Consider the following 25514-nt stretch of genomic DNA (forward strand, 5'->3'; position numbering starts at 1 on the left):
ACTATTTTCGGCCAGAAATCGATCAGGGAAGCCCTTTGTAGGCCCCATACACTGCCCAATAAGCCGCAGACTTAATCTGTTGGCAGTTTATATTTGTCCGTGTAAGGGAGAAAATGTTTTTTTGGGACATCTTAGGAGATCCATCTATGTTCATGATCCCTTGTACCTCCTTCAGTATAAAGGAAGGCAGAGGACTGGACCCGTCTTGGCCTTGCTGCAAAGTGGGTCTAAAGTCTCTCGCCTCCTGTGGGCATTTTGGCCGGGAGGATTAAGGGGCCCATCCTAGTCCTAGGTGGGCCTGAAGACCATTTTCTTTCGGGCATTTTGGCCGGATGACATGGAGTACGCACTTTTATTTTTTTGCCTTTTTTAAGGCAAAGTCATTGCACCTTTTTTGTACCGTGTGATTTTTTTGCTCTTTAGGTAAAGAAACAGACTCGGTCCTCAATTAAAAATAATAATAATAAAAAAAAAAACTTATGGAGTGTACTATACAATAAATTAGTAGGCAGTCAAGACGCTGAGAAATTTAAAAGAACTATTGAATATAATTCCTGTTTAGGGAGAGTGATAGTGTTGTTAAACAAAGATTAATTTCTATAATATTTTTAAAGACAAGTGTTGGAGGCCATCAAGCACATTTCACTACTTATCACAAGGTACAGAGGAGCAGGTCAGAATTGAGGTGAAGGGTGGGTTGGTTTAAGAAGAGGGAGTGGTATAAAGGGCTTTCTTTCTGCCATAATATTTGCATAAACATTCCTCATAGATTTATGTTAAGAGTGTAAATAGTTCTAACTTTTGTTCAGATTCAGTGTGTTTTTTCCTGGAGGAACGTCCCCGAAACTGTTTACAGAAAACATTTATTTTTGTAACCTGTTGAGTTTGATGCTGCTGTTCGTTATGTTGCCAAATCATCTGCAACCAGGCGAGTTGGTTTGTTGGTGGATAAATGGGAGGGAGAGAAATGGAGGGAGAGAGAGACGGAGGGAAGAGACAGAGAGACGTAGAGAGAGACGGAGAGTCACTTCTACGCCAGGAATCTTAATCAGCTTCTGATACAATGTTTCAGGTGTCAGACCTAGGAGTGCAGTGAATATAAACTGCCAGACAATGGCTGCTTTCAATCGCAGTTACATTTACAAATAAAGACCATGTAAAATATTAAATGTAACTATATACATAGTTTCTTTCATTATGCAAAAAATTGTGTTTACTTGGATAACCCCTGTAATTAATGGATATTGTAAAGTTGCTTACAATTACATTTTCTTTCATATCAAGATTTACTACCACTTTATTAAAATTGTTACTCCCTAGCGGCAGTGAGCAATGTGTACCCGTCACCAAATGAAGAACTGTGATCTAGTTTTGGGGCAGCTAATGCCCTTGGTCAAGGCCATTATGGGGCTTCCACAAATCCAGGCCTGATTCTACAGCCTACACTGCATGAATAATCCTTATGTTTAGCACTGTAGAATTTTAAGTTAACGTTTAGTATGTAATAGAATGGGTAATTCTTTTCAATTGGCCTTCATTTTTTATAGTTTTTTTTTTTTTTACATTTATTGCCTTCTTCCAACTCTTTCCAGCTTTGAAATAGGGGTCCCTGACCCCATCTAGAAAACAAAAGCTCTGTAAGGCCACTAATGTATTCTTATTGCTACTATTTTATTACTCATCTTTCTATTCAGATCCTCGCCTACTCATAGTCCGCTATCTTATTTAAATCAATGCATGGCTCTGCTAGGGTAATTTGTACCCTAGCAATCAGATTGCCGACATTGCAAACTGTAGAGCTGCTAAATAAATCAAAAACCACAAATAAAAAAAATGAAAAGCAACTGCAAATTGTCTCAGAATATCACTCTCTACATCATACTAAGTTCAATTAAAGGCGAACAACAGGAGCTTTTGTGACACGTGCAATATGGAACATATAGGGACAGGTTTGTTTCTGGCATATTGCCTCCTACGTGCAGGCTTCAGTGGTAGCAGATAATGATGGTAGTCTTTTATCCTTAGCATGAAAATACCTACAAACTCAAACAAATTAAATAATTCTTACAGTAAAAACGTTATTTTTTTTTTGAAAATGTGTGTAAAGAGCCATGAATGTCATTTATCTCCACTAAACTACTACAACCATTGTATTCTAAACAGCTCATCTGTTTTGTGCTCTACACATGTGGGACCTGCAGTCTTATTCCAAATTGAATGGTAGCCCCCATGGATTTTTTTTTAAACACATATGTAAGTATGTAACTTTATTTATAAAGAGCTACATAAGTAGACGGCGATGTACTATCTTACAAAGTTGAAAGTTCACATAGGGTGGACAAGCATTATAATAAATAAAATAAATATACATTAAGTGGCACGTGGTAAGAGAACCAATATGGAGAAGGTCCCAGCACTGTAGAGCCTACAAACAATATACTATTTTAGAGTTTCTGAAGCAGGAATGTTTGGCACGAGTTTATCTGTTGTGTCAGAACTAGTGTTCAGTTTGACACATACACTGTTCCTATGTATTTAAACTTCTATCTCTGTGTGTACCAACTGCTCACCTTCTGGGCTTAAAGGGGACCCTTCACCAAAAAAATAATTATTCCAAATCCAATTTCTCACGTCAGTCAAGCAAAATTAACTTTAATTACACTGTATAAATTATTTGAATCTTGTTTCCTTCTGTCTGGGAATTCATAATTATAGCAAGTAGGAAGCAGCCATTTTGATTAAGACAAGCCTTGTATCATCTCAGAATCTTGTTTGTGCACCAGAATGGGGGACCCAATGTCCATCCCCATGCCCTGGCTACACAATTAAACTGTGAAGAGAACGGGGGGAATATGTGGAGAGCAGTGACATCTAGGAAGTGCTGAATGGAGAGTGATTGTAAGCCTAAGGCCAAGAGGAGGAGCAGGCAATATTTGATTTGCAGCTGAGATTTTAAAATGAGTTTACAACTGCAACGAATGCTTTAATAAAAAATAGAATTTGGATTTCATGTTTAATTTTAAAATTACTTGTTTTAGAATGATGTAGAGAGATATTTAGAGACAATTTGCAATTGGTTTTCATTTTTTATTATTTGTGGTTTTTGAGTTAACTTAACATATGAAAAGTTACCTTAAAGGTGAACCACCCCTTTAAAAGACATGTAAAGCCTACATTTTCCTACCATGTATATAAATTGGGAATATCTTCCCCACCCAAGCCACATCATTTGTACTGTATATACCCCCTCTATTTGAAGCAATAACATTTTCCTAAAACAAATAGCTTTCATCCAGCAGCCATTTTTCAGCTGACACATCATCAGTAACATTGACATGTGCAAACAGGACATGTATGCTGTAAAGTTCATGCAATGCAGAATGCGGGTTTATACAGGCACAACATACTTTGATAAAAAAGTTCTGCTGGGGTTGAGCACTGTAATGGTTAAGCTGAGCTCAGGAGAGCTGGTTAGGAGAAAAAATAGGATCAGACAACTAGAGTTTCTATGGGAACCAGCAATGCTGTCTCTTCATTGGCTGTTAGACTGGAGGATGTGTTTAGTAATCTGAGCTGTGAAGAACTGAGCATGCTCATTAGCCAACAGCCAAAGCAAATTCTTGAGGGAGGGGGGCAGAGTGGGTCTGAGGAGGAGAAGGATTTCTAAGTGATTAAGGGGATGCTGCAGCCTTACTGTTAACCTTTTAACAACCAGAGTGGCAGTTATCTAAAGATTTCAAAGAAGCTGTACACTAATTACATTTTTGTGGGGAGGGTTTACATGTCCTTTAACGGGGGCCTGGCTATGCTGCACTACAGGGGCCCCTGTTGTCAGTGACCTGCAGGTTCATCAGGGCCTTTCTTTTTGGCTTTACTGGGACTCAAACCCCCGTGACAAAAAGCTGTGTAGGGTAAAGAACATTCAGGCATCTGAGCTCCTGCTTTCCCTTAAAAAATCTGCAGCTGGGGGACTGATAATCCAAATAAGTACATACTGCCCAAAAGTCCAGTCTTTCCTAACACAGCCTGCAGTCCCGGGTTGTTACTTACACCTTCTGAAAAGCTGCTAACTGCAGTCTCCTAGCAGCTTCCCAGTCTTACAGAAAATCCTAATGCAGCATATCCTCACATGCGTCTGTAACATTATGTCAGTTACATTAACAACATCACACACACATCTGTGCTTTGAAGACCCTTTAGCCCTACTCACACGAATTCTATTCTGCCCTTACCCCTCATACTCCCCAACTCCACATGAAATGCTGTCTGTAACCCACATACACCTGTAACTCACAGTACAAAATGGCAGTGATGTTGCTGGTTTTTAACCATTAGGGCCCCTGGGAGGAGGGCTCAGGTCATTTTCTTGTATAGGGCCCCATGACTTCTAATGGCGACCCAGACTATTGTATCGTTATATCAACTATAAACGTGTTTCTTAAAGGGATACTGTCATAGGAAAAAATGTCTTCAAAACGCATCAGATAATAGTGCTGCTCCAGCAGACTTCTGCACTGAAATCGGTTTCTCAATGGAGCAAACATTTTTTTTTTTATATTTAATTTTGAAAACTGACATGGGGTTAGATATATTGTCAGTTTCCCTGCTGCCCCCAGTCATATGACTTGTGCTCTGATAAACTTCAATCAAGCTTTAATGCTATACTGCAAGTTGGAGTGATATCCCACCCTCCCTTCCCCCCCCCCCAGCAGCCTAACAACAGAACAGTGGGAAGGTAACCAGATAGCAGCTCCCTAATACAAGATAGCAGCTCCCTGATAGATTTAAGAACAGCAATAAATAGTAAAATCCAGGTCCCACTATGACACATTGAGTTACATTGAGTAGGAGAAACAACAGCCTGTCAGAAAGCAGTTCCATCCTAAAGTGCTGGCTCTTTCTGAAAGCACATGACCAGGCAAAATGACCTGAGATGGCGCCTACACACCAATATTACAACTACAAAAAAATACACTTGCTGTTCAGGAATTACATTTTATATTTTACAGTGAATTATTTGCAGTGTAAAGAGTGTAATTTAGAAATAAAAACTACATCATAAAAATCATGGCAGAATCCCTTTTTACAAACACGTTAACAGTACATTATATTTAAATTCAGATAAAACACTTTTTTGGAATTACTGGTCCTTGCAAACAAGTTCCAAACCCAACGCTACATCAACATGTAATGGGTCCCCATGTTGTGGCTCACCATGCTCTTAGGCACCCCTGATGATTATACCTGCTCAGCTGATACCCCTGGCCGGTGCTCCTGATCATGTAAGGCTGGAACTACACTGGGCGCATCCTTCCGACGCGATGAGAGGAAGCGCAGGCGTCACGTGTGATGCACCGAATCTAATGCAAGTAATACAAATGGCGCATCTACAAACTGATTACATCCGACACGGCGCGACTGTCGGATGAAGACACAACATGCAATGCTCGCATCCGACAGTCGTGTCGTATGCAATCAGTTTGTAGATGCGACATTTGTATTACTTGCATTAGATTCGGTGCATCCGACGTGACGCCTGCGCTTCCTCTCATTGAGCCAGATCAGAAGGACGCGTACCGTGTAGTTCCAGCTTAAGGGCTGAAACACACAGCGCGGCTTGATCTGTTCAGAAGCGATGAGGAAACGGATGCAAATAAGGTAATAGAAATGTCGGACCTTGTCGCTGCATGTATCCGACATGACTGTCAGATGAAGACGCAACATGCCGCACACAGTGTCAAGGTCCGACATTTCTATTACTTACCTTATTTTTGAGACATGATTCTCATTGCGTCGGATCGGACAAAGACATGCCGTGCGTTTCAACCCTAAAGCCGCATCATGTACAACTGCACCAGCCGGTGTAATCATCCTTTGCTTTTTCTCTGGGGCCAGACAGGCGCATGCACAGTGGAATTAAAAAGTTGTCTCTTTGCTGCTAAGTTCAGCTTTCAGTTTACTGCACATACGGCTGCTTGGACCAGACCAAAGAGAAGACATAAGAAGCAGAAAAAGATGGCAAAGATGAGCTTCTACAAAAACAAACCCTGGTGTCAGTGCAGTTGTAAGTGAAAAGGAGCAACATCCCAGGGTATGAGGTAAGTGATTATAGAGGAGCAATGTCCCAGAGTATAAGGTAAGTGATTATAAGTAGCACTAGGGGTGATTATAGAGGAGCAACATCCCAGGGTATGAGGTAAGTGATTATAAGTAGCACTAGGGGTGATTATAGAGGAGCAACATCCCAGGGTATGAGGTAAGTGATTATAAGTAGCCCTAGGGGTGATTATAGAGTAGCAATGTCCCAGAGTATGAGGTAAGTGATTATAAGTAGCACTAGAATTGATTATAGAGGAGCAATGTCCCAGAGTATCAGGTAAGTGATTATAAGTAGCACTAGAATTGATTATAGAGGAGCAATGCTGAGAATTCTGGGAGTAAATGTTGGGAGTTGTAGTTCAATACCAGCAATAACACAAGTGCCAGTGTAAAGGCAAAACACACACACAGATATCAGAATATTAAAAGCAACTAGTCCAACTGCCAGTCAGCTTTTACTGTATGTAAGGCCATATTGTGACACACTCACAGTCACAGATCTGTCCCCTGCAGGGTCACGTGCACACACAGACATTGTTTATTTGGGATTAGGAACAGTCTCCGACCCCACACACAGTCGGGCACAACACCAACCAGGAGCAAAAAACAAACAAACGCGCAGTCTGTGACTCTCTGGCACCCTCTCTCTCTCTCAGAACTACAAGTCCCACAATCCCCTGACTGCTCATCCCTGGGAGTTGTTTTCCCAAGCTTGTGAGAGAGCAGTACAGTGATTAATATAAACTCTAGGCCCGAAGACCAACTACTCTCTCACCTCATGAGTTTCCGGTGGCCCGATTTGTTTCTACTCCGCTACCGCCCGGTCCCTTTCCCTTCCAGCCTCTGTAGAATCCTCCTCCGAAACACGTGATGCAGCAACGTCCCCGCGTCAGCGGACCAGGCAAGGGAAACGCTCTGTGCGCATGCGCCGTTGACTGTTCCCAGGTAGAATAGACTGGTTGTGTCCCTATTATAATCAGGTAAAAACAATGAACTGCAGCAGAGAAAGACACAGGTCTATGGCTTTTGTAGTTGCATTCTGTTATCCCTAAATCTTTATGTCAACATTATTCTGAAATAAATGTAATCTTATAAAATTTACCTTTTCCTTTATTATTCTGAGACAATTGGTATTTTTTGAATTGTTCAGCGGCTCTTCAGATTGGAATGTTAGCCTCTGTCTGGTTGCTAGGGTCCAATTCACCATAGTAATTTCTAATTAGAGAATGGAAGATAGGAGAGGGCCTGAATAGCAAGATACATAATACAAAGTAATAACAATAAACTTGTAGCCTCAAAAGGCAATATTTATTTTTGACTGTCAGGGTCAGCGACCCCCATTTGAAACAGGCTGGTCAGAGCAGGAAATTGGGACGCATGGTCAGTGTTGTAATGGGCGTGATAGGGAGCATAGAAATGCGCCATTGATTTGTATTTCCATGATCTTGACTGGCTGCTGCAATTTAGCCAATCAGATCAATGGCTAGCAGAAAGAACAAATAGGGGCATTCACAGGTGGAGCAGTGCCTGCGCCTCCCTACAATGTGAGTTCCCTGGTTGGTAAAGCTAAGAGACTACCTGTGCAGGTAGAAATATAAAAAATTACCGGTATCCTTTTTTTTAATTAATTAAACCAAATTGCAGATATAATTGAAATATCTCTACTCTTTATAAACCGTAATAAAGGTGAACAAAGGGGCATATTGTTATCCATTGTGGGTATACACTAAATCCTCATACCCTATAGCAGTGTTTGCTGAACTTTTTCAAGCCTCACTCACTTGAATGTCCAGTTTTTAACCAAGGGCCCCCTTTAAAGGTCCATGCTTTGGACAGGGCCCCCCTCAGCGCCTGAAATGAGTACACATGTAGGGAAATAGAGGCAAATCAGTCATTGAGCCATAGTTTCATGACTATCTAGGACAGCAAATACAAATTAATCCCTAAACCCGCCCTACTGACATTCAAACTGGGATTTCAAGTTCTTGTGAAGTATATTTCAATGCCTGCAATGTGGTGAGGCAGAGATCTATGGGCCATCTAGTGATTTATTTTCTGTCTTATACAGAACTGGCATGTCTGTACAGTAACCTAACTATAGGAGAAGCAGACCCTGCAGCTGCGGAGGGGAATAGGTCAGAGCAGGGAAGGCAGTGAAATAGTTAAGCATAGTTGAGTCAGTAGAGAGACACTGAAACACTGGGGGGGCAGATTTATTAAGGGTCAAATTTTGAATTCATGGGAGTTTTTTAAAACTCCCATAAACTCGAAATTCCACCAATTGAAGTTTATTTAAAAAATTGAATTTTCAAAACTCGGGTGAATAGGATCTACCCTGAAAACTCAAATGGAATCTGATTAGAGTTTTAAAAACTCGATTCGAGTTCTTTCTCTAAAAAAACTCGAATGTTAGGAAGGCAGCAAACAACTCCAAATTGATTCCAGGATGTCTCCTATTGACTTAAACAGCAATTTGTTTGAACGGTACAGGCACATCCCTAGTAATATGGACATCCCTAGTAATATGGACATCCCTAGTAATATGGACACCTCAGTGGGTCCTTATGGGGACCTTGTGCTTATGTCATCCCTGCAGTTCTCACAGTGGATGCTAGATGGCACTGTGGTATAATATAAAAGGGCTTAAAAGCCATGAGTTAGAGGCCATTGCTGCTGAACCTTTCCTCTGTTAGGCCACAGAGGTTAGGGGTGGTGGAACTCAGCCTGAGTTTAGTGAAGTGATAGTTATACCCTTTAATAGATCACTCTAGGAGTGATAGGGTATGTAGTTGAGCAGCTCAAAGCTCCGCCGAGGAGATTAGAGGGATTAAAGGAGAAGTAAAGTTAAAAAACTATACTTATTTCTTTCTGTTTACCAGCAGCCCCCCTCCTGAAACACCATATTAAAAAAAGTGTCTATTTAGTAGTGGCTTTGTGTACCCTTGTTCGTTAGTTTCTCCACCGTTCAAACTTTGGCGCCGCCATTTTCCATTCGGTACCTCACTTCCGCCTCTACTGTACTGCGCATGCGCCTCATTTCAGACCGACAGCCTCTAAACAAGGAGGCATTAAAACAAAGTTAAAATAAAGACTTCTTTTTAATTTGCGCTGTTTTCCTTTTATTAAACATGTATTTAGACAGACCTCTGTCAGACAGACCAAAAGGCTGGGAATATTTAGCTGACCTCCGTTGCTCAGCTCCTGTGCTCACTGCCAAGCTGTAAATTAAAACCGGAATGAGCGCAGGAGCATGTAAGCTTCAACAGGGAAGAAGCATCGCGATTGGCGGTTGAGTGAAAGCAGGCGGGGGCAGAGGTCAGGAATGAGGAAAGGCTAAATCACGTGCCTGCAACGTCCGCTCTTCAAAGGAAAGCCACAATATACTCATGCGCATGTGCAGGGCACTGCTGTGAATGATTGCGCATGCGTGTGCCCTAATAGGACTCGTTTTTGGACTGCAGCCAGGGAATGCTTCCATATACAGCTTTTAGCTTTTTTTAAAAACGATGACAGCACAAACCTTTGTAGAAAAACGAATGAGGGAATGCTTACTGGTAAGGATACTTTTATTTCATGGTCAGCAGTTAGACCTTTATTTGATTTTTTACTTTACTTCTCCTTTAAGATCCCGGGTATTACTGACCCCATAGTAGGGCCTAAGTGTTAAGCTCAGGGAAGTAAGAGTTTCTGAGTTCCACTTAAGGTAATCCTGAAGACTGGGGAAATACCTTCCAACAAGCTGCATTGTTCTCTACATGTACTCCTTACTCTTCAGAGAGTTGTTCTATATTCATACAGTGAGTATATTGTGTTACCTTGATTGATCTCTGTTTTACTATATGTTCCATGCTCCATGGTGAACTCTGGTTTTGGTTTATAAACTCTGTTTATTGTTTAAGCAAATAAAACTACTGGCGCCCAATCTCTTGTGCATTGCACACAGTTACAGTTACACTACACCCTGCCTCCACCCCGCTGCGAGGACTTAAGGTGGCCATAGATGCAAAGATCTGCTCGTTTGGCAACATCGCCAAACGAGCGGATCTTTCCCCGATATGCCATTAACAAACATGGCTATATCGGGTGCCCTGGGTTCCGGCGGGATCGGTCGGGTCAAAATCAAACCTGACCGATCGACCAATCTCCGCCGGACGAAAGATGTCGGCACACGCCATACACGATCCGAAAATCGTACGAATCCTCGATTTGTACGATAGGATCTGTGTGTCTATGGCCACCTTTACCCCTGAGAAAGAGAGCTCATCTGTGGTCTCAGCCCACAAAGGAAAGTAGCTAAAACTGCCCTCACATAAAGCAGTTTACTATAGCGCGCTATATATATATATATATATATATATATATATATATATATATATATATATATATATATATATATATATATATATATATATATATATATAGCGCTATAGTAAACTGCTTTATGTGAGGGCAGTTTTAGCTACTTTCCTTTATATATATATATATATATATATATATATATATATATATATATATATATATATATATATATATATATATATATATATATATATATATATATATGGAGAGAGAGATAGTGTGTGTCCAGAGGCCCAAACAGAAATGCTTCGGTTTGTCCAATAAACACTCATTTGAAAAAAGTGATTGAGTAACATTTATTTTTACAGCAAAACATGACATAATATTAATGGTGTACGGCCTTGATAAAGTGCACATAAGAAAAATACAAACATTTAAATAAGTACAGTTGATCAAAATACAACAGACTTATAAAATACCAAGTTTGACATCAGCTCGGAACGAGTAAACTAAACATGCCATTGTCTAGTGGCTTATCTCAATTATTCTTAGCAATGTGCAAAAATTGTCTGTCTTCATTCTACCTTGTATTTACTTTCTTCTGGGTAGTGAAGTTATATTTCCTCTAGACATTTAAATTTGTATACATGATATTAATGTAACTTTTGCCCTGTTGAAGTCTGAAGTCAAATAAAGGATTAGACTACAAACTTTCCATTGAAATTATTGCACCAGGAGTGGCAGCAGCAGCTTTATGGAGAACTAAAAGCCTAACCAAAGAAGTAGGCTAGAAATGTTGTACATTATGTTTTGAGCTTCTGTACCAGCCCAAGGCAACCACAGCCCTTTAGCAGTAAAGATCTGTGTCTCTGAAGATGCCCCAGTAGCTCCCCATCTTCTTTTCTGCTGATTCACTGCTCATGCTCTGGGATGTTGTCACTTACTGAGCTTAGGGACCCACTCACAATATACAGTACACATAGAATAGAAATGTCACAATATAAGACTGATTAGTAATTAACACAGATAATTACTACATGGCAGAACAGAAACCAGTGCAATCATCATCATTTAATAATCTGCCCTGTGGCATCAGATTATATAACAGGCCAACCTCATTTTCTGCTTGATAATTTGTGACGACCCCTAAGCTTAGCTTCTCAACAGCTGCTCAGAGCCCACTGAGCATGTCAGTGTCACAGACACCCCCTGTGACAAGTTTGAAGTCGTGGATCATTGCTGCTATTGACAAGCTGAAACTTTAGTCTAGTGCTATAAGTTCAGTAAAAAAATATGGCATTTTTAGCCTGATTCTTTATTAGAGTTTAGTTCTCCTTTAAGATGGCAGCAGAGCACATTTGACTCCCAATAGGTAATAATTGGGAAGAGTGGTTTTAACAGCAGTAGAAGACAATAATAGGGACAGGTTTGGAGACATGGCTCTTCATCATTAGAAGGTGGTACATGTGCCCTATAGAAACAGCGGGCTGTATATGGGAAACTAAAGTCAACAAATGACTGCCCTGGTTGGTGTATGCCTGACATAAGCAAACTTTCATGGAATAGAGCAAATTATCTTTAACATACATATATCATGACTTCCCCAAGTCATAAGATCATTTGACCAATTGCTGGTCTCAGCCTTTGCTTACCAACCTGGCCAAAGATCCAATCATTCTGAGGAAGGACTGATCCTGATCTGCCAGCATGTGTCCCGCTTTAGGTACGTGTTGTACTTTTCGATGCTTAATTGAAGTGAAAACACAGTGTGTTTAATCTGAAATTGACCAAACATTAAAAACAAACACCCAAAGTTGCATTTCATTTTCCTCTTGCCATTTTTTATCATGTAGCTAGAAGTTGAGAACCTTTGCTGTCACTTGCAATATATGAACTGTAAAGCTGCAAGAGCTACACATAAAGCGGCCTTGGCCCTTTACCCCGCAGTTTGCTGAGCTATAAATCAAGTGAGCTGATGACTACAGCACCATCAAAAAGGGAATACTGCAAGTAAGGAAGGGCCGTAGCCAAAACTGGACAGTTCTTTTAAGGATCAGATTTTTATACTTACATATATGTATATATATTTTAGTATTCCTCAAAACATAATCGCTTGTAATATACAGTGTATATGGAGCAAGGTAAAGGAATGAGTGAAAACCACAACACAAATTGCCATGAACCTTTCAATCGTGGAATCCCAATGGCTCACCAGCTTGCCCCCAGACCACCTTAAGATATATATGCCTTCCAGTGTGTCTGATTCTATAGACATGCAATATGACCTTAAACCTCATTCCCAGAACAGACAATTATTTGCTAATTTTGAGTCATTTTGTAGCAAACCTGAGCTTACCTGAATGAGAATTTTAAAAACAAAAATAAATACAAATTTAAGTACAAACATTTTACAAACATTTTAAAATGGCAATGTACAATATTTCAATATACTGGCCAAACTGGTTTACTACGCTTATGCATATACTGTAAGCCTGTTCATCAGGCAGCGCTCTCAGAATTGTATAGCAAACACAACAAATATCATTAATTATAAGCTCTCTAATCTATAGCTCTAGTATTTCTTTTATGTGTCAGTGTGCTCCTCTCCAGCTGGCTGTGCTTCATTCTCAGCACTTGACTCTGCTGTCTGTTCATAGGCAAGTTTAGGTGTTTTTTTCTTTGGCAGGGAAGAAAATAAGGTTTCAGTGGTCCTTTTGGAATCCTCCAATGATATGTTGCTCTCAGCTGAATCCACAGAGCCAGGTGTAATAAACGTGGAACAGTCAGTTGTCAGTCTTTTATCTAAACTGTTCAGTTGTGAATTATTTGCATAAACATCTCTTTCAGCATCGCACTTTGGGATTGTTACTGGATCTACCTTTTCTTCCATGGTCCGTGCAAGCATATAGCTCACTTTCCTTTGATGAGCTAATGCCTCTTCTTTATCGTTTAGCTGTGAAAGTAATTCAAGAATATAATGTAATCGTATGTTACTGCTGAAGTCACAAGCAAAATATGGCTCAGAGACACCAAATCCATGAAAGCTTATTCCCTATATCTTGTGATCCACCAAATCCATAATTTTTTGGTTCTGTCAAATACTGAATCCTATATAGACAATTCAACTGAATACCAAATTTAAATGCAGAGCCTAATTTGTATATTAGAATTTGAGGAATTAAAAATAAATTGCATCAATGGTGAACAAAGTCACATGCCTTTAAAGCTTGGGTTTGGCATATCTGAACACTCATGATTCTGCTAAATCAGAGTCTTGCAAAAAGTATTATAATTCAGCCAAATCCCTTACTATATCGCATTCTTACTGTCACATCATTTCTAAAGGAGCTTCTGGTCAAAGTGGCATTTAAAGGGCTGTTCACCTTCCAAACACATTTTTTCAGTTCAGTTGTTTTCAGATCGTTCCCCAGAAATAGACATTTTTCAATTAATTTCCTTTTTTTTAATGTTACTGTCTCTGGTGTTTGTCTGTCAGCTCAGTAATTCAGGATGCAGATTCTGACCTGTTACAATTTTGCAACTTTTTGTTAAAACATTTTTCAACAGCATCTGTGGAGTATTGGCACATACTATTGTATCAATTCTAACAGCTGCCTGTAATGAAACTCAGGGATTCTGCTCAGCAGGGTAAAGTCCTGCATGGAACCAATTTCTAAGACCCCGCGACCCGAACCGCAACCCGCATATTTACCCACTTTGATCCACTACCCGACCCAGACCTGCAACTACCTTATGCGCTACCCGACCCACAACCCGTCGACGACCATCCAACAGGAAGTGATGATACTGCAAACCAGTAGTGATGTCATCAAAAGTGGGCGGGGACAGAAACAAGTTTTGTAAAACTTTAAAAGGAGTAAAACATAGATAATTAATATTATATTAAGATAAGAAATTTAGATGAGACCCGCAACCCCGCATCTATACCCGCACCTGAAAACCCTCCCCACATTCTGCAGGGTGCCCGTTTTTTTTCCGGGTAACCCGCGGGTACCCGACCGGCTGCAGGACTCTACAGCAGTGACAAAGATCCTAAATGTACCAACTAAATGTATCAATTTAGAACAGTTTACAGGGTGGACGACCCCCCTCTCAGAGCTGCTTTAGAAGGTGAAAATCAACCTTTACACTTCAATATTAGAAAAACACATAGAAAATAAAAAGTAAATGGAAAAACTCTTTATTTCTGGTGAAATATCTGAAACCAGCTGAACTGAAAAAAGTGTTGGAAGGTGAACAACCCCTTTAACTAACTCTCCAGAACTTTGCTTATATGCAGTTGGCCAGATACCTTCCCATACTGTATTGCACTCTTCTGGCACAAAGGAAATCTTAGAAAAAACAAAACCGTAAGAAAAGCAACACTTACCGAATCTATTAGTATCTTGAGGATCTCTTGTGGTTCATCCAGGCATTCTACATTTTTACAGTCAGCAGGTGAAATTAGCATGCTCTTTAATTTCTGTCCTAAGCCTTTGTAACTTTCTCTTGAAAACAGATGTCCTTATAAAAACATATCAAAATATACATATAAAAACATATCTATGGTATACTGGCAACAGATTGCCATAATTTGAACACATCTTGTGTTTAGGGCTGGCACACTACACTTTACAGATAATGGCCAATGGTACAAACAGGCCTATAATCTAGTATTAAATTGTGCTGTAGGAGGAAACACAAGTAACTGGACAGGAGAAAAGCAAGCACAGGGAGACTATACAAGCCTTGTGGATTCTTTGTGGATCCATCTGGGTAAAAGGGGTGGAAATATGGCAAAAGAAGCAATTGATACTTCAAAATGGTTTCCTTCAATAACATCAGCAAATAAAGAAGCAGAAAAACGTGTGTGGCACTGGCAGTATAATATATAACACATGTAAATATGCACAGGAAAGAGATTAAAACAATTACCATTTTCTTTAAGGAGCTTCCAATTGGGTAACCTTTTGTTTCCCTTTCTACAGAGCTTTTCCATATCATCAAGCTGAAAACCCACATCATTTCTACGCTTCAACTGCTGCTCAAAGGCAATTCGGAAACCATCCGCCATTATATATGCTTCTTCTTTACTCTTCTTCTCTGCTTCAAGCTGCCAAGTAAGTCATTCAAAGCATACAATATGATAAGCAATTAAGACTTTAGTAGCATCCTACATTACTAAGATAAGGAAAAAGAAATGCCAGGCCATACATGGAGGGATTGAGTCGAGCTAATGTGCTCATCTTTTATTTTATCTCATCTTTTATTTTAATCTTTGTTCTGTAGCTCAGTTGCAAAGTACCAGTTTTTTTTTAGCACTGAGGTGCTCTTTGGCCAACACCTGCCTAAAGCTGGCCATAGACGCAAAGATCTGATCGTACGAATCGAGGATTCGTAAGATTTTCGAACCGTGTGTGGAGAGTCCTGACATTTTTCGTCCGGCGGAGATCGGTCGTTTGGTCAATCGGACAGGTTAGAAAATTTCTGTCGGCTGCCGATAATATCTCTGCGTGTATTGCTGATCGTACGATGGGAAAGTCCGATCGTACGATGATTCGTACGATCGGATCTTTGCATCTATGGCCAGCTTTAGGCTTATTATGACGTTTTCTCCAACTGCAAAGAAAATAACAATACCACCCGTGACTAATACAACCAGTCTTATGGAATTCACCTGTCACTGTGCACATTTTGTGATGTACCACTCAAATCAGAAATCCACACCATTTGCTTAATAACAGGAGGGAGCTATTAAAATTGAGTTAATTGGCAGAGAAAATGTCACTTCCAACTAAGCCTAAGGGAGGTTTCTTAAGATTTCTTAACTTAAAGGGAAACTAAAGTCTAAAATAGAATAGTGCTAGAAATGCTGTATTTTATATACTAAATATAAACATGAACATACTGCACCAGAAGCCTAATTAAACAAATGATTTATGCTTAACTTTGTTAAACATCTTTGCAAGACCAGGACCATGCACATGCTCAGTGTGGTCTGGGCTGCTTAGGGATCCTCATACATTATCAAAACAGCACAAGTCAAATAATATCTGCCAGAAGCTGATACACCAAGACTGATTAATAATCAGAATATACAGACTGCACCTGTGTTGTCATGTAATCTGATGTCGATTTTATAGTTTTTGTATTGTTTAACCAAAACTTTCTCCAACTCTGCAGAACCAGTGGCTCCAGCAAATAAATCCTCCAAATGGAATCCCAGTTTATCTGTTTAAATCTGGCTCCATGATCTTTGTCCCTGCAGCTGGAGTTGGCAACATTAATGAGGATGTAAAGACAAAAATAAAACCCAATTTTTACTTTATTAACTGAAAAAGAAACCTATCCCCAATATACTTTAATAAAAAAAATCTTTACAGTTTTTATAAGAAACCTAACTGTTTGCAGTGAAATTTCCCCTTCATTTACTTGCTCTGACTGCTGCAGATATGAATCTCTACACGGTCGCCGGCTGCTCTACAGGGAAACAAGCAAAGCCACTCAAGTTCTGGGAAGTAAGGTGGGGGCTCCCCTGCTGTTTGAAAGTATTAGGGACCGTCTGAAGTTTCCTATACTCATCAGTCAGAGCAAGTAAATGAAGGGAGAATTTCACTGCATACAGTCAGGTTTCTTATAAAAATGGTGCACATTCTTTAATTAAAATATATTGGAGATAGGGCCCTTTTTCATTAAGGAAAGTAAAAGTGGGATTTTATTTATAACCTTTACATTTTTTGCCTACCCACAAAAAGTAATGAAGAAGTATGGATGGGGGGAGGTAGTTGCCTTTTTACCATAAAATACAGGAAAATAAATTTTTTAAGTAACACGATACACAAATGCATGCACTTGTACTGAGCAGCTATACATTACCTCCTGCCTGAGTTGATGCAGCTGTTTGCGAGTAGCAGCAGACATTTTGGCACACGAGCAGGGTCCCCCAGCACAGCAAGTACAGGCCCCAAGCACTGCAAGCTAATAAATACAAAATCCCTTGATATTACACTTATTCATAATAATTCCCCAAGCCTTCGAATGGAAATAATTTTGATGCAGTGTACAGAAATCTTCCTAAATACATAAAGCAAATGATATCAGTAGCACATAACACACAACAGAAACCTGCATCATAGTGAGTGTTTCATTACCAAATTCACACATTAATCTGATAAACTTTGAATATACCTCCACAATTAGGGTTGATAGGAATCATAGTGCACAAAATTCTTGTGTATTTATGAAGATATACTGAATTTATGTTTTAGGGCAATGATTCTTGAAGAGTGAACATCTATTTACTGTTTAAAACCAGATATGTTTTTAAAGGGTATAGGCAGGGGCTAAAGCACAAGACCCACAAATCAGTTATACACATGGAGGGTACTCCATTTTCTACTACAATACCAGGACTATCCAACCTGTAGCCTCCTGGGTTATTTTCCTTTGGGTATAATGTTGCACTTACAATCAACATTCTATGAGAAGATGCAGAGAATTAAAGGAACAGTATCACCAAAAAATGAAAATGTTTTAAACTAATGAAATACCATGTACTGCTGCCCTGCACTGGTAAAACTCATGTTTTTGCTTCAGAAACACTACTATAGTTCATATAAATATTGAATGACTGCCCCATTGCTACACAGTAGCTTATTTATATAAACAATAGTAGTGTTTCTGAAGCAAAGACACCAGTTTTACCAGTGTAGGGCAAGAATGCATTATATTTTTATTACTTTAAAACACTTTAATTTTTTGATGTTAGTGTTCCTTTATTTTTTCACAGATCAAGCATGTTTACTAAGAGCAAATTGTAAATCCTGAACAGAATGTTCTTAAGTTTTCCAAACAATGTTCTAATGAAAAATTGTTTTGTCTTACAGAAACACTTTTTTTGTGGTGTATGTAAAAACCTTACAGCAAGGAAAGGTGGGGAGAGATGACCCATGTTTACACTTCTTAAATACATTGCAAACCAACAGCTCTGTAATTTAGGACTGGCATCCTAAACAGCACCAAGGGGTTGTCGAAGCCCCACTTTATCCGTATACAACTTTTTTACAATAAAATTATCAGTTCCTTACTTCGACTGCTGTGATGTCTGTTAAACTGCTTTTACTTAGAGACATGTTGTCCTGAAATACTTTCTTCTGGTTTACATCGAGCATTGCGAGAAGTTCCTGGCACTGCTGACTGAGAACTAGATAAAGCAAACAACGTGTTAAAAATGTACTGTAAGGGGCAGATTTATCAAGGGTCAAAGTGAATTAGAGGGAATTTTCGAAGTAAAAAAATCCAAAATTCGAAGTAATTTTTTGGATACTTCGACTTCGAATTTACTTCGAATTTGATTCAAAGTAAAATAGTTAGATAATTCGATAATCAAAGTACTGTCTCTTTAAAAAAACTTCGACTTCAATAGTTCGCCAAATTAAACCTGACGAAGTGCTATGTTAGCCTATGTGGACCTTCTAGACCATTTTTCTAAGTCTTTACACATCGAAGTAAAATTGTTTGATTGTTCGAATCAATTCGAACGGTTTAATCGTTCAACCGAGGGGTTTTAATTTGATCATTCGATGGCCAAATTCGCGGAAAAATCCTTCGACTTCGATATTCGAAGTCAAAGAATTTTAATTCAAGGGTCGAATTTCGAAGTATTTTTTAATTCGACCCTTGATAAATCTGCCCCTAAGTGTAATTAAACTGAACTGACAAATATTACATGATTAAACCACAGAAACCCTAAACATCTTCACTAAAATGATATTTTTTTAATTAACAAAGTACGTTAGGCAAGCAAGTAAGATTTTGTTGACAGTCAGTTTCAACCTTATATTAAATACTAAATTGCAAATCTATTGATGCAAGAACAGCATATGTCTGAAATCAGAATGGACTTATATATATAGTTGCTCACACTACTCTTCTGAATACTACTGCAATGTACATTAATTACATTTTTTTTTAGTTTTCATGATATTGGCAGCAGTACACTGCTAATATCATGGATGTGTAATAGGCACACCCCTGCTCTTCTGTCTAGCTGCAGCTTGACAAAATGGCAAAAGTTTAAGATACAGATGCTGCTATAGAACTGAGCACAAAATCGTCAGAAGAATCATATTCTAGTTTCTGGTTGAACAAAACAAATTAGCTGTCCACTGAGAAGCCCTCCATATAAACAAACCAAGCCCTTTCCAGGCTAAATTGTACAGCTCATTATACAGGGGAAATTCAGTGGACTGCTAATTTGATTTGATTGTGCTCATATGGACAGATAGTAGAATGTTACTTTGCCCCTCAGATTTTAGCTCATTTAGTTTAAGAAATGAAAAACCTCCAGATATTTCCTTATTAAAACAATAAGCAAAAAGTATGTTTCGGCACAATGAGATGAGAGAGAGATGAACTAAGCTTTGTTTAGACCAAATAAAGTGCAAGGGCACTTAAGTTGATTATTAGGCTATTTCGGACGAAGGAATGTCCGTTCCAATCTACTGCCCTGCAACTAACCATTCAGATTAATATAAACTAGTAAAGAGAACAAATCACACGATGCCCAGGCCATTAATTGACTTTCGTCGGACATAACGAAAGTTATATCCGACAAATAGTAGTGACAATCTCTTATTGATATAGTCAGATGGGCAATAAATGCAGAGATATCTATAGCCGATATAAATTTTTTAACCTACGACCGCTAGCCATGGCACAAAAAATGTCGGGACAATCCACACACTCCCAAAATCGTACGAATCTTTGTTTCGTACAATAGAATTTTTGCATCAATGATCAGCTTTAGTTCTCATTCAGGGAGCACAATTCCCTTGGTCTGGCTGCACTAGGCAGTTCACAGTGGATATAATACTGCGCAAAGTGCAGAGCAAAGTGCTGGCAGGCGCAGACCAATGCCAGACTTCTGATCAGACACAGCACTTCTGATCTGCTACATGCAACGTTTCCGGCCAAACCGTTGCATGTACCGGATCAGAAGCCAAATGCTACAATAAAGGCTTTTTATTTAAATATTCCTTGAAGCTGTGCGCTGTGTTATACACTGGATATTCACAATTGAGGTGGCGAGTGGACCACAGAACACGAGCACTGATAATTGCTGAGACTGGACGCTGGTGAGTGCTGACTGAACTATAACTAGGCTGTGAAGGCCAGCATCTGCCAATACAGGTACAGACTGCACATCTGCAGCAATTCAATGTTTAAAAAATGTCCGGCTGTGAGCGTTTTTTGCACTTTTCACTAGGGATGCACCGAATCCAGGATTCAGTTCGGGATTCGGCCTTTTTCAGCAGGATTCGGATTCGGCCGAATCTTTCTACCTGACCAAACCGAATCCTAATTTGCATATGCAAATTAGGATTCAGGGGTTCGGCTGAATCCAAAATAGTGGATTCGTTGCATCCCTACTTTTCACACTGACTTTCCTGAAGTACATGACTCCTACTATCAGTGGTAGTAAAGGGTCTAGAAAAAGGTCTCCTTTAATCAATGACTGTTTTATGAAACTATTAGCATTCTTGTATGTTAATTTTTTGGTACAATTTTTCCAGTATTATCAACATCACATATTCCATCAGCAGTTCCCTGCACTACTTTTAGCCCCCTTAAAATTGTGTGCAGGATTTTCACAGGAGCAAGATGGAGCTAAAAGTTAGGGCTGTCATTATGGTCGGAACAGGCAAAACTCCTGTCCTGTCAAATGAGGGGTCCCAGACTGCCATTAAAAAGGACAGAATGAGGATGATCAGATTGTGGTCATGATCAGGCAGGAATACAGGTGCCATTATTCGTAATGGCAGCCGTGCTAAAAGTTGGTGGGTCTTAGTTGCAGACTAACATTAGCACACATATATAGTGTGCTGAAGAAAATCCAGAGGACCATGCAATGTTTTCCTAAACACACATGCAAAAACAGTACAAAATATTCCATGCTTACTTGTGTTCTCAGACTTGAGAGCCTTAATTTCATTTGTGCGTGACTCTAGAGTTTCTTTGATTGTGACATTTTCACAGAGGACTCTAAATAAAAAGTAATTAGAATTTTCTAATCAAATGCATGACAGTATTATTAATATTATTCTTTATTAAAATAAGACATATTCTGAAATGCATTACAGAAATCATGCACCATTACACAGCAGTCCCTGCCCAATGGAGCTGTACTCCCTATCTATCCCATTCACACATACTACAGTCAATTTTATCATGAAGAAGAGAGTACTTGGAGGAAACCCACATGAGGTGGAACATACAAACTCTTTGCAGATTGTGTCCTTGCTGGAATTGAACCTAGAATCCCAGAGCTAAAAGGCAGCAGTACCTCAGGAGTCAAATTAAATCAAAAACCGCTACACAGCAGGAAATCAGGTGGGCCTGAAAACCTGTACATAGCTCGGGTATAATTAGTAGTACGGGTATGGGATCCGTTATCCGGAAACCAGTTATCCAGAAAGCCCCCGAATTACGGAATGGTCATCTTCCATAGACTTCATTTTATCCAACTAATCCCCTTTTTTATGACTGATTTCCTTTTTATCTGTAATAATAAAACAGTAGCTTGTACTTGATCCCAACTAAGATATAATTAATCCTTATTGGAAGCAAAACCAGCCTATTGGGTTTACATGATTTTTTAGTAGACTTAACGTATGAAGATCCAAATTACAGTCTTTTAACCTTTCAAAGCATACAGTGTTTGACCTCTGACCTCTTCTGAACAGGGGAACATATATCAATATGTAAAATAGACGACATCGCCAATCGAGCTGATCTCTCCCCGATATGCCTACATTAAGGTGGGCAATATCGGCTGATCAAGGGCCCAACAATCGGATCATGATGCATCCGATAGGGGAGGTCGGATAAACACACATATGCGGCCACAATCAGACGGGATTTTTTAACCTGCCCAATCGAGATGGATATCGATTGGGGAAGCCCGTCTGATGGCCCGACACATGGGCCAATAAACTGCCGACTTAAAGGGGACCCGTCACCCAAAAAAATTATTCAAAATCCTATTTTATCAGATTAGTCAAGGAAAATTAACTTTAATTACACTATATACATTATTTGAATCTTGTTTCCTTCAGTCTGGGATTTCATAATTATAGCAAGCAGGCAGGAGCCATTTTGTGGACACTGTTATTAAGACAAGCCTTGTGTCATCTCAGAATCTTGTTTGTGCACCAGAATGGGGGACCTGATGTCCATCCCCATGCCCTGGCTACACAATTATATGGTAAAGAGAGAGGAGGAATATATGGAGAGCAGTGACATCCAAGAAGTGCTGAATTGAAAGTGAAAGTAATTGTCTGCCCCACCTCTATGCCACGGGCATAGAGGAGGGGCAGACAATATTTGATTGACAGCTGAGATTTTTAAATGAGCTTACAACAGCTATGAATGCTTAAATAAAAAATAGAAATTGGATTTCATGTTTAATTTGAAAAGGACTTTTATTATACAGATTTTTGTGTCTGGGTGACAGGTACACTTTAAAGGTTATTCCTTCAGTAGAATAATGAGGCCACCTGAAACAAGTTGACAACCAGCGAAATTCACATACATAATCAAAATGCCTTTTTTATTTTGTTTTAAAAATTTCCGAAAAGTTTAGTCAGTAAATCTGAAGCTAAAACATACCTTAACAGTGAAAGAGTTTTCAAAATGTTTTGGCCCTGCAATATTGTTACTATTATACCAGGGCCACTAGAACAGTTTAAAGGAGGTATTATAATGATTTTTATTCAGGCTGCGAGACTGCTAATAGTAAGATATATATACACAAAGAGATTGCCTTTGACAAAGCTCGGTGAAGACTGAGCTGAACTTTAGTTTTGTTAGGGAGGGCGTTGGAATTCATGCAAAAATGGGGCAGTGAAGGTGCTCTGTGCTTCAGCTTCAGTTAGGCAGGTCGTCGTAACTCAAGTCAAAATGGGGCAGAAATTGTTCTTCTTGGCGGGGCTACCTTGGGAATGATGTGGGCTTTGGCCTAAGAATTTCAAAGCCAGTTATATTTCCATAGACACTACCAACTGATGCCCAAATGCATCAGTATATGGTTCGGGATTCGGCCTTTTTCAGCAGGATTCGGATTCGGCCGAATCCTTCTGGCCGGCCGAACCGAATCCGAATTTGCATATGCAAATTAGGGGCGAGAAGCAAAATCGTGTGACTTTTTATGACAAAACAAGGAAGAAAAAAATGTTTTCCCCTTACTACCCCTTATTTGCATATGCAAATTAGGATTAGATTTGGTATTCGGCCAAATCTTTTGCGAAGGATTCGGGTGGATCCGGTGTATCCCTAATTATGATGTTATTGGGCAGATTTGTATTTCAACAGCCGGTGTGTTGATTGATAAGCTATAGCATTCCTCCTTTTTGCCCCCAATGGTTCGTTTTATTTACACTCAACATATATTTTAACCAGGCTGGGAATAAAATTTATGCTTTAATCTAATTGTTAGAGAATTAAGGACGTGTATAGTGGGAAGGTGCACATTTGAATAGGTCATTCTTTTTTTTCTTTCCTCGTGTAAATGCATGTTAATAGTAAGCTACTAAACAGACAGTGAAAGAATGTTGCTAATGCTTTCCTATCTCAATCTAGTAAAAGCTAGAAACAAGGTTGGAGCTGGTTATAGATATAAAAATGATGTAACATGTGTTGTATCTTTAAATTTATAAAATGGTTAAAAATGCTAAGTTAAGAATTTATTACAAAAACAGGCTACTTAATCAAACGTGTTTAAACATCCACCATGGTGTGGTGAATTTCTTATTGCAAAAAAATTCCCCTTTCACAGAAATGCACACAGAAGAAAGATATCTATAAGAACCGGAATTGAATTTGCTTTTAAGAACAGTGTGCCAAGGAAACACCCACACAGTATGTTACACTGAGTGGCGTTTCGATGGTCAAAGTCTAACTCTGTTTGCTCACACCTTTCCCATAGTGTGAGGCAAAAGTACATGAACGGAGCCTTACATACCTCTCGTATTTTTCTTTCCAAGTTTCTTCTAGGTTTTTAAGCCTGACCTGATCAAACTGGATTTCCCACTCCAAAACACTGATCTCCTGTGGAAGAACAGAAGTACAGCAGATTTGTTATCCGTTATCTACTATTTAACCTGTGCCATATAATCTTTTTTTAATTTCCGCCATTGGTACACAGCAGCTTGTTTATATGAAGTATAGTAGTGTTTCTGAAGCAAACACAACAGTTTTACCAGTGCAGGGCAGCAGTACATTATATTTTCATTACTTTAAAACACTTTAATTTTTTGGTGTTAGTGTTCCTTTAATTACATATGCCATAGCCAGACTCCAGAGTACATGGGTCCTACATAAGCGCCACTTGGAAGCCAGTAATGACTTAGCTGCCAGCAGAAAGACACTGGTTTGTATTTATTCATGACACTTTGGCAGGACACAGCTGTTCTCTCAGTGTGTGCATAATATTGTTAAAGGCACACAATAGACGAGATTCTGGGAATTCTGTCATGGTTCTCATGTTTCTAATTTTCCTGATTTCTCACTCCTCATGTATTTGAAGTACCCATGATGCCTAGGTGGACATCATAAGAAAGTGAGAGTTGCTCCTGGTGAATAGTATACATAAATAGTATAAACATATATGGTCTAGTTTTTGTTTCTAAATTACACTGCAAATAATTCACTCTACAACATAAAATGTCATTCCTGAACCAGCAAGTGTATTTTATTTTTAGTTGTAATATTGGTGTGTAGGGGCAGCCATCTCAGGTCATTTTGCCTGGTCATGTGCTTTCAGAAAGAGCCAGCACTTTAGGATGGAACTGCTTTCTGTCAGGCTGTTGTTTCTCCTACTCAATGTAACTGAATGTGTTGCAGTGGGACCTGGATTTTACTATTGAGTGCTGTACTTAGATCTACCAGGCAGCTGTTATCTTGTGTTAGGGGGTTGCTATCTGGTTACCTTCCCATTGTTCTGTTTTTAGGCTGCTGGGGGGGGGGGGGCGGGTGATATCACTGCAACTTGCAGTGCAGCAGTAAAGAGTGACTGAAGTTTATCTGAGCACAAGTCACATGACTGAGGGCAGCTGGGA

General features: G+C 39.3%; 2 protein-coding genes across 4 annotated transcripts in view; both read right to left on the reverse strand.

Moving 5' to 3' along the window:
* Positions 1–7048, reverse strand: part of zfyve16.L (zinc finger FYVE-type containing 16 L homeolog) — a 43431-nt gene extending 36383 nt beyond the window's left edge. The window contains exon 1 of one of the 2 annotated variants that reach the window (XM_018264890.2): positions 6875–7048. The gene's annotated coding sequence lies outside the window, so the exon portion shown is untranslated. The remainder of the gene's footprint in view (positions 1–6874) is intronic. The other variant, XM_018264896.2, reaches the window with a different exon arrangement.
* A 5391-nt stretch (positions 7049–12439) lies between these two features.
* The window catches only part of ccdc125.L (coiled-coil domain containing 125 L homeolog), a 31506-nt gene continuing 18431 nt past the window's right edge, over positions 12440–25514 (reverse strand). For both annotated transcript variants that reach the window (XM_018264907.2, XM_018264915.2), the window contains exons 6-12: positions 24419–24504; positions 21359–21441; positions 18486–18601; positions 17275–17376; positions 15334–15511; positions 14789–14922; positions 12440–13351 (exon numbers count right to left, since the gene is read on the reverse strand). In XM_018264907.2, the coding sequence (XP_018120396.1) occupies positions 12983–13351; positions 14789–14922; positions 15334–15511; positions 17275–17376; positions 18486–18601; positions 21359–21441; positions 24419–24504 (1068 nt within the window). In that variant the 3' untranslated portion in view covers positions 12440–12982. The remainder of the gene's footprint in view (positions 13352–14788; positions 14923–15333; positions 15512–17274; positions 17377–18485; positions 18602–21358; positions 21442–24418; positions 24505–25514) is intronic.

Source organism: Xenopus laevis, chromosome 1L (genome assembly GCF_017654675.1).
Source record: "Xenopus laevis strain J_2021 chromosome 1L, Xenopus_laevis_v10.1, whole genome shotgun sequence".
NCBI classification, from domain to species: Eukaryota; Metazoa; Chordata; class Amphibia; order Anura; family Pipidae; genus Xenopus; species Xenopus laevis.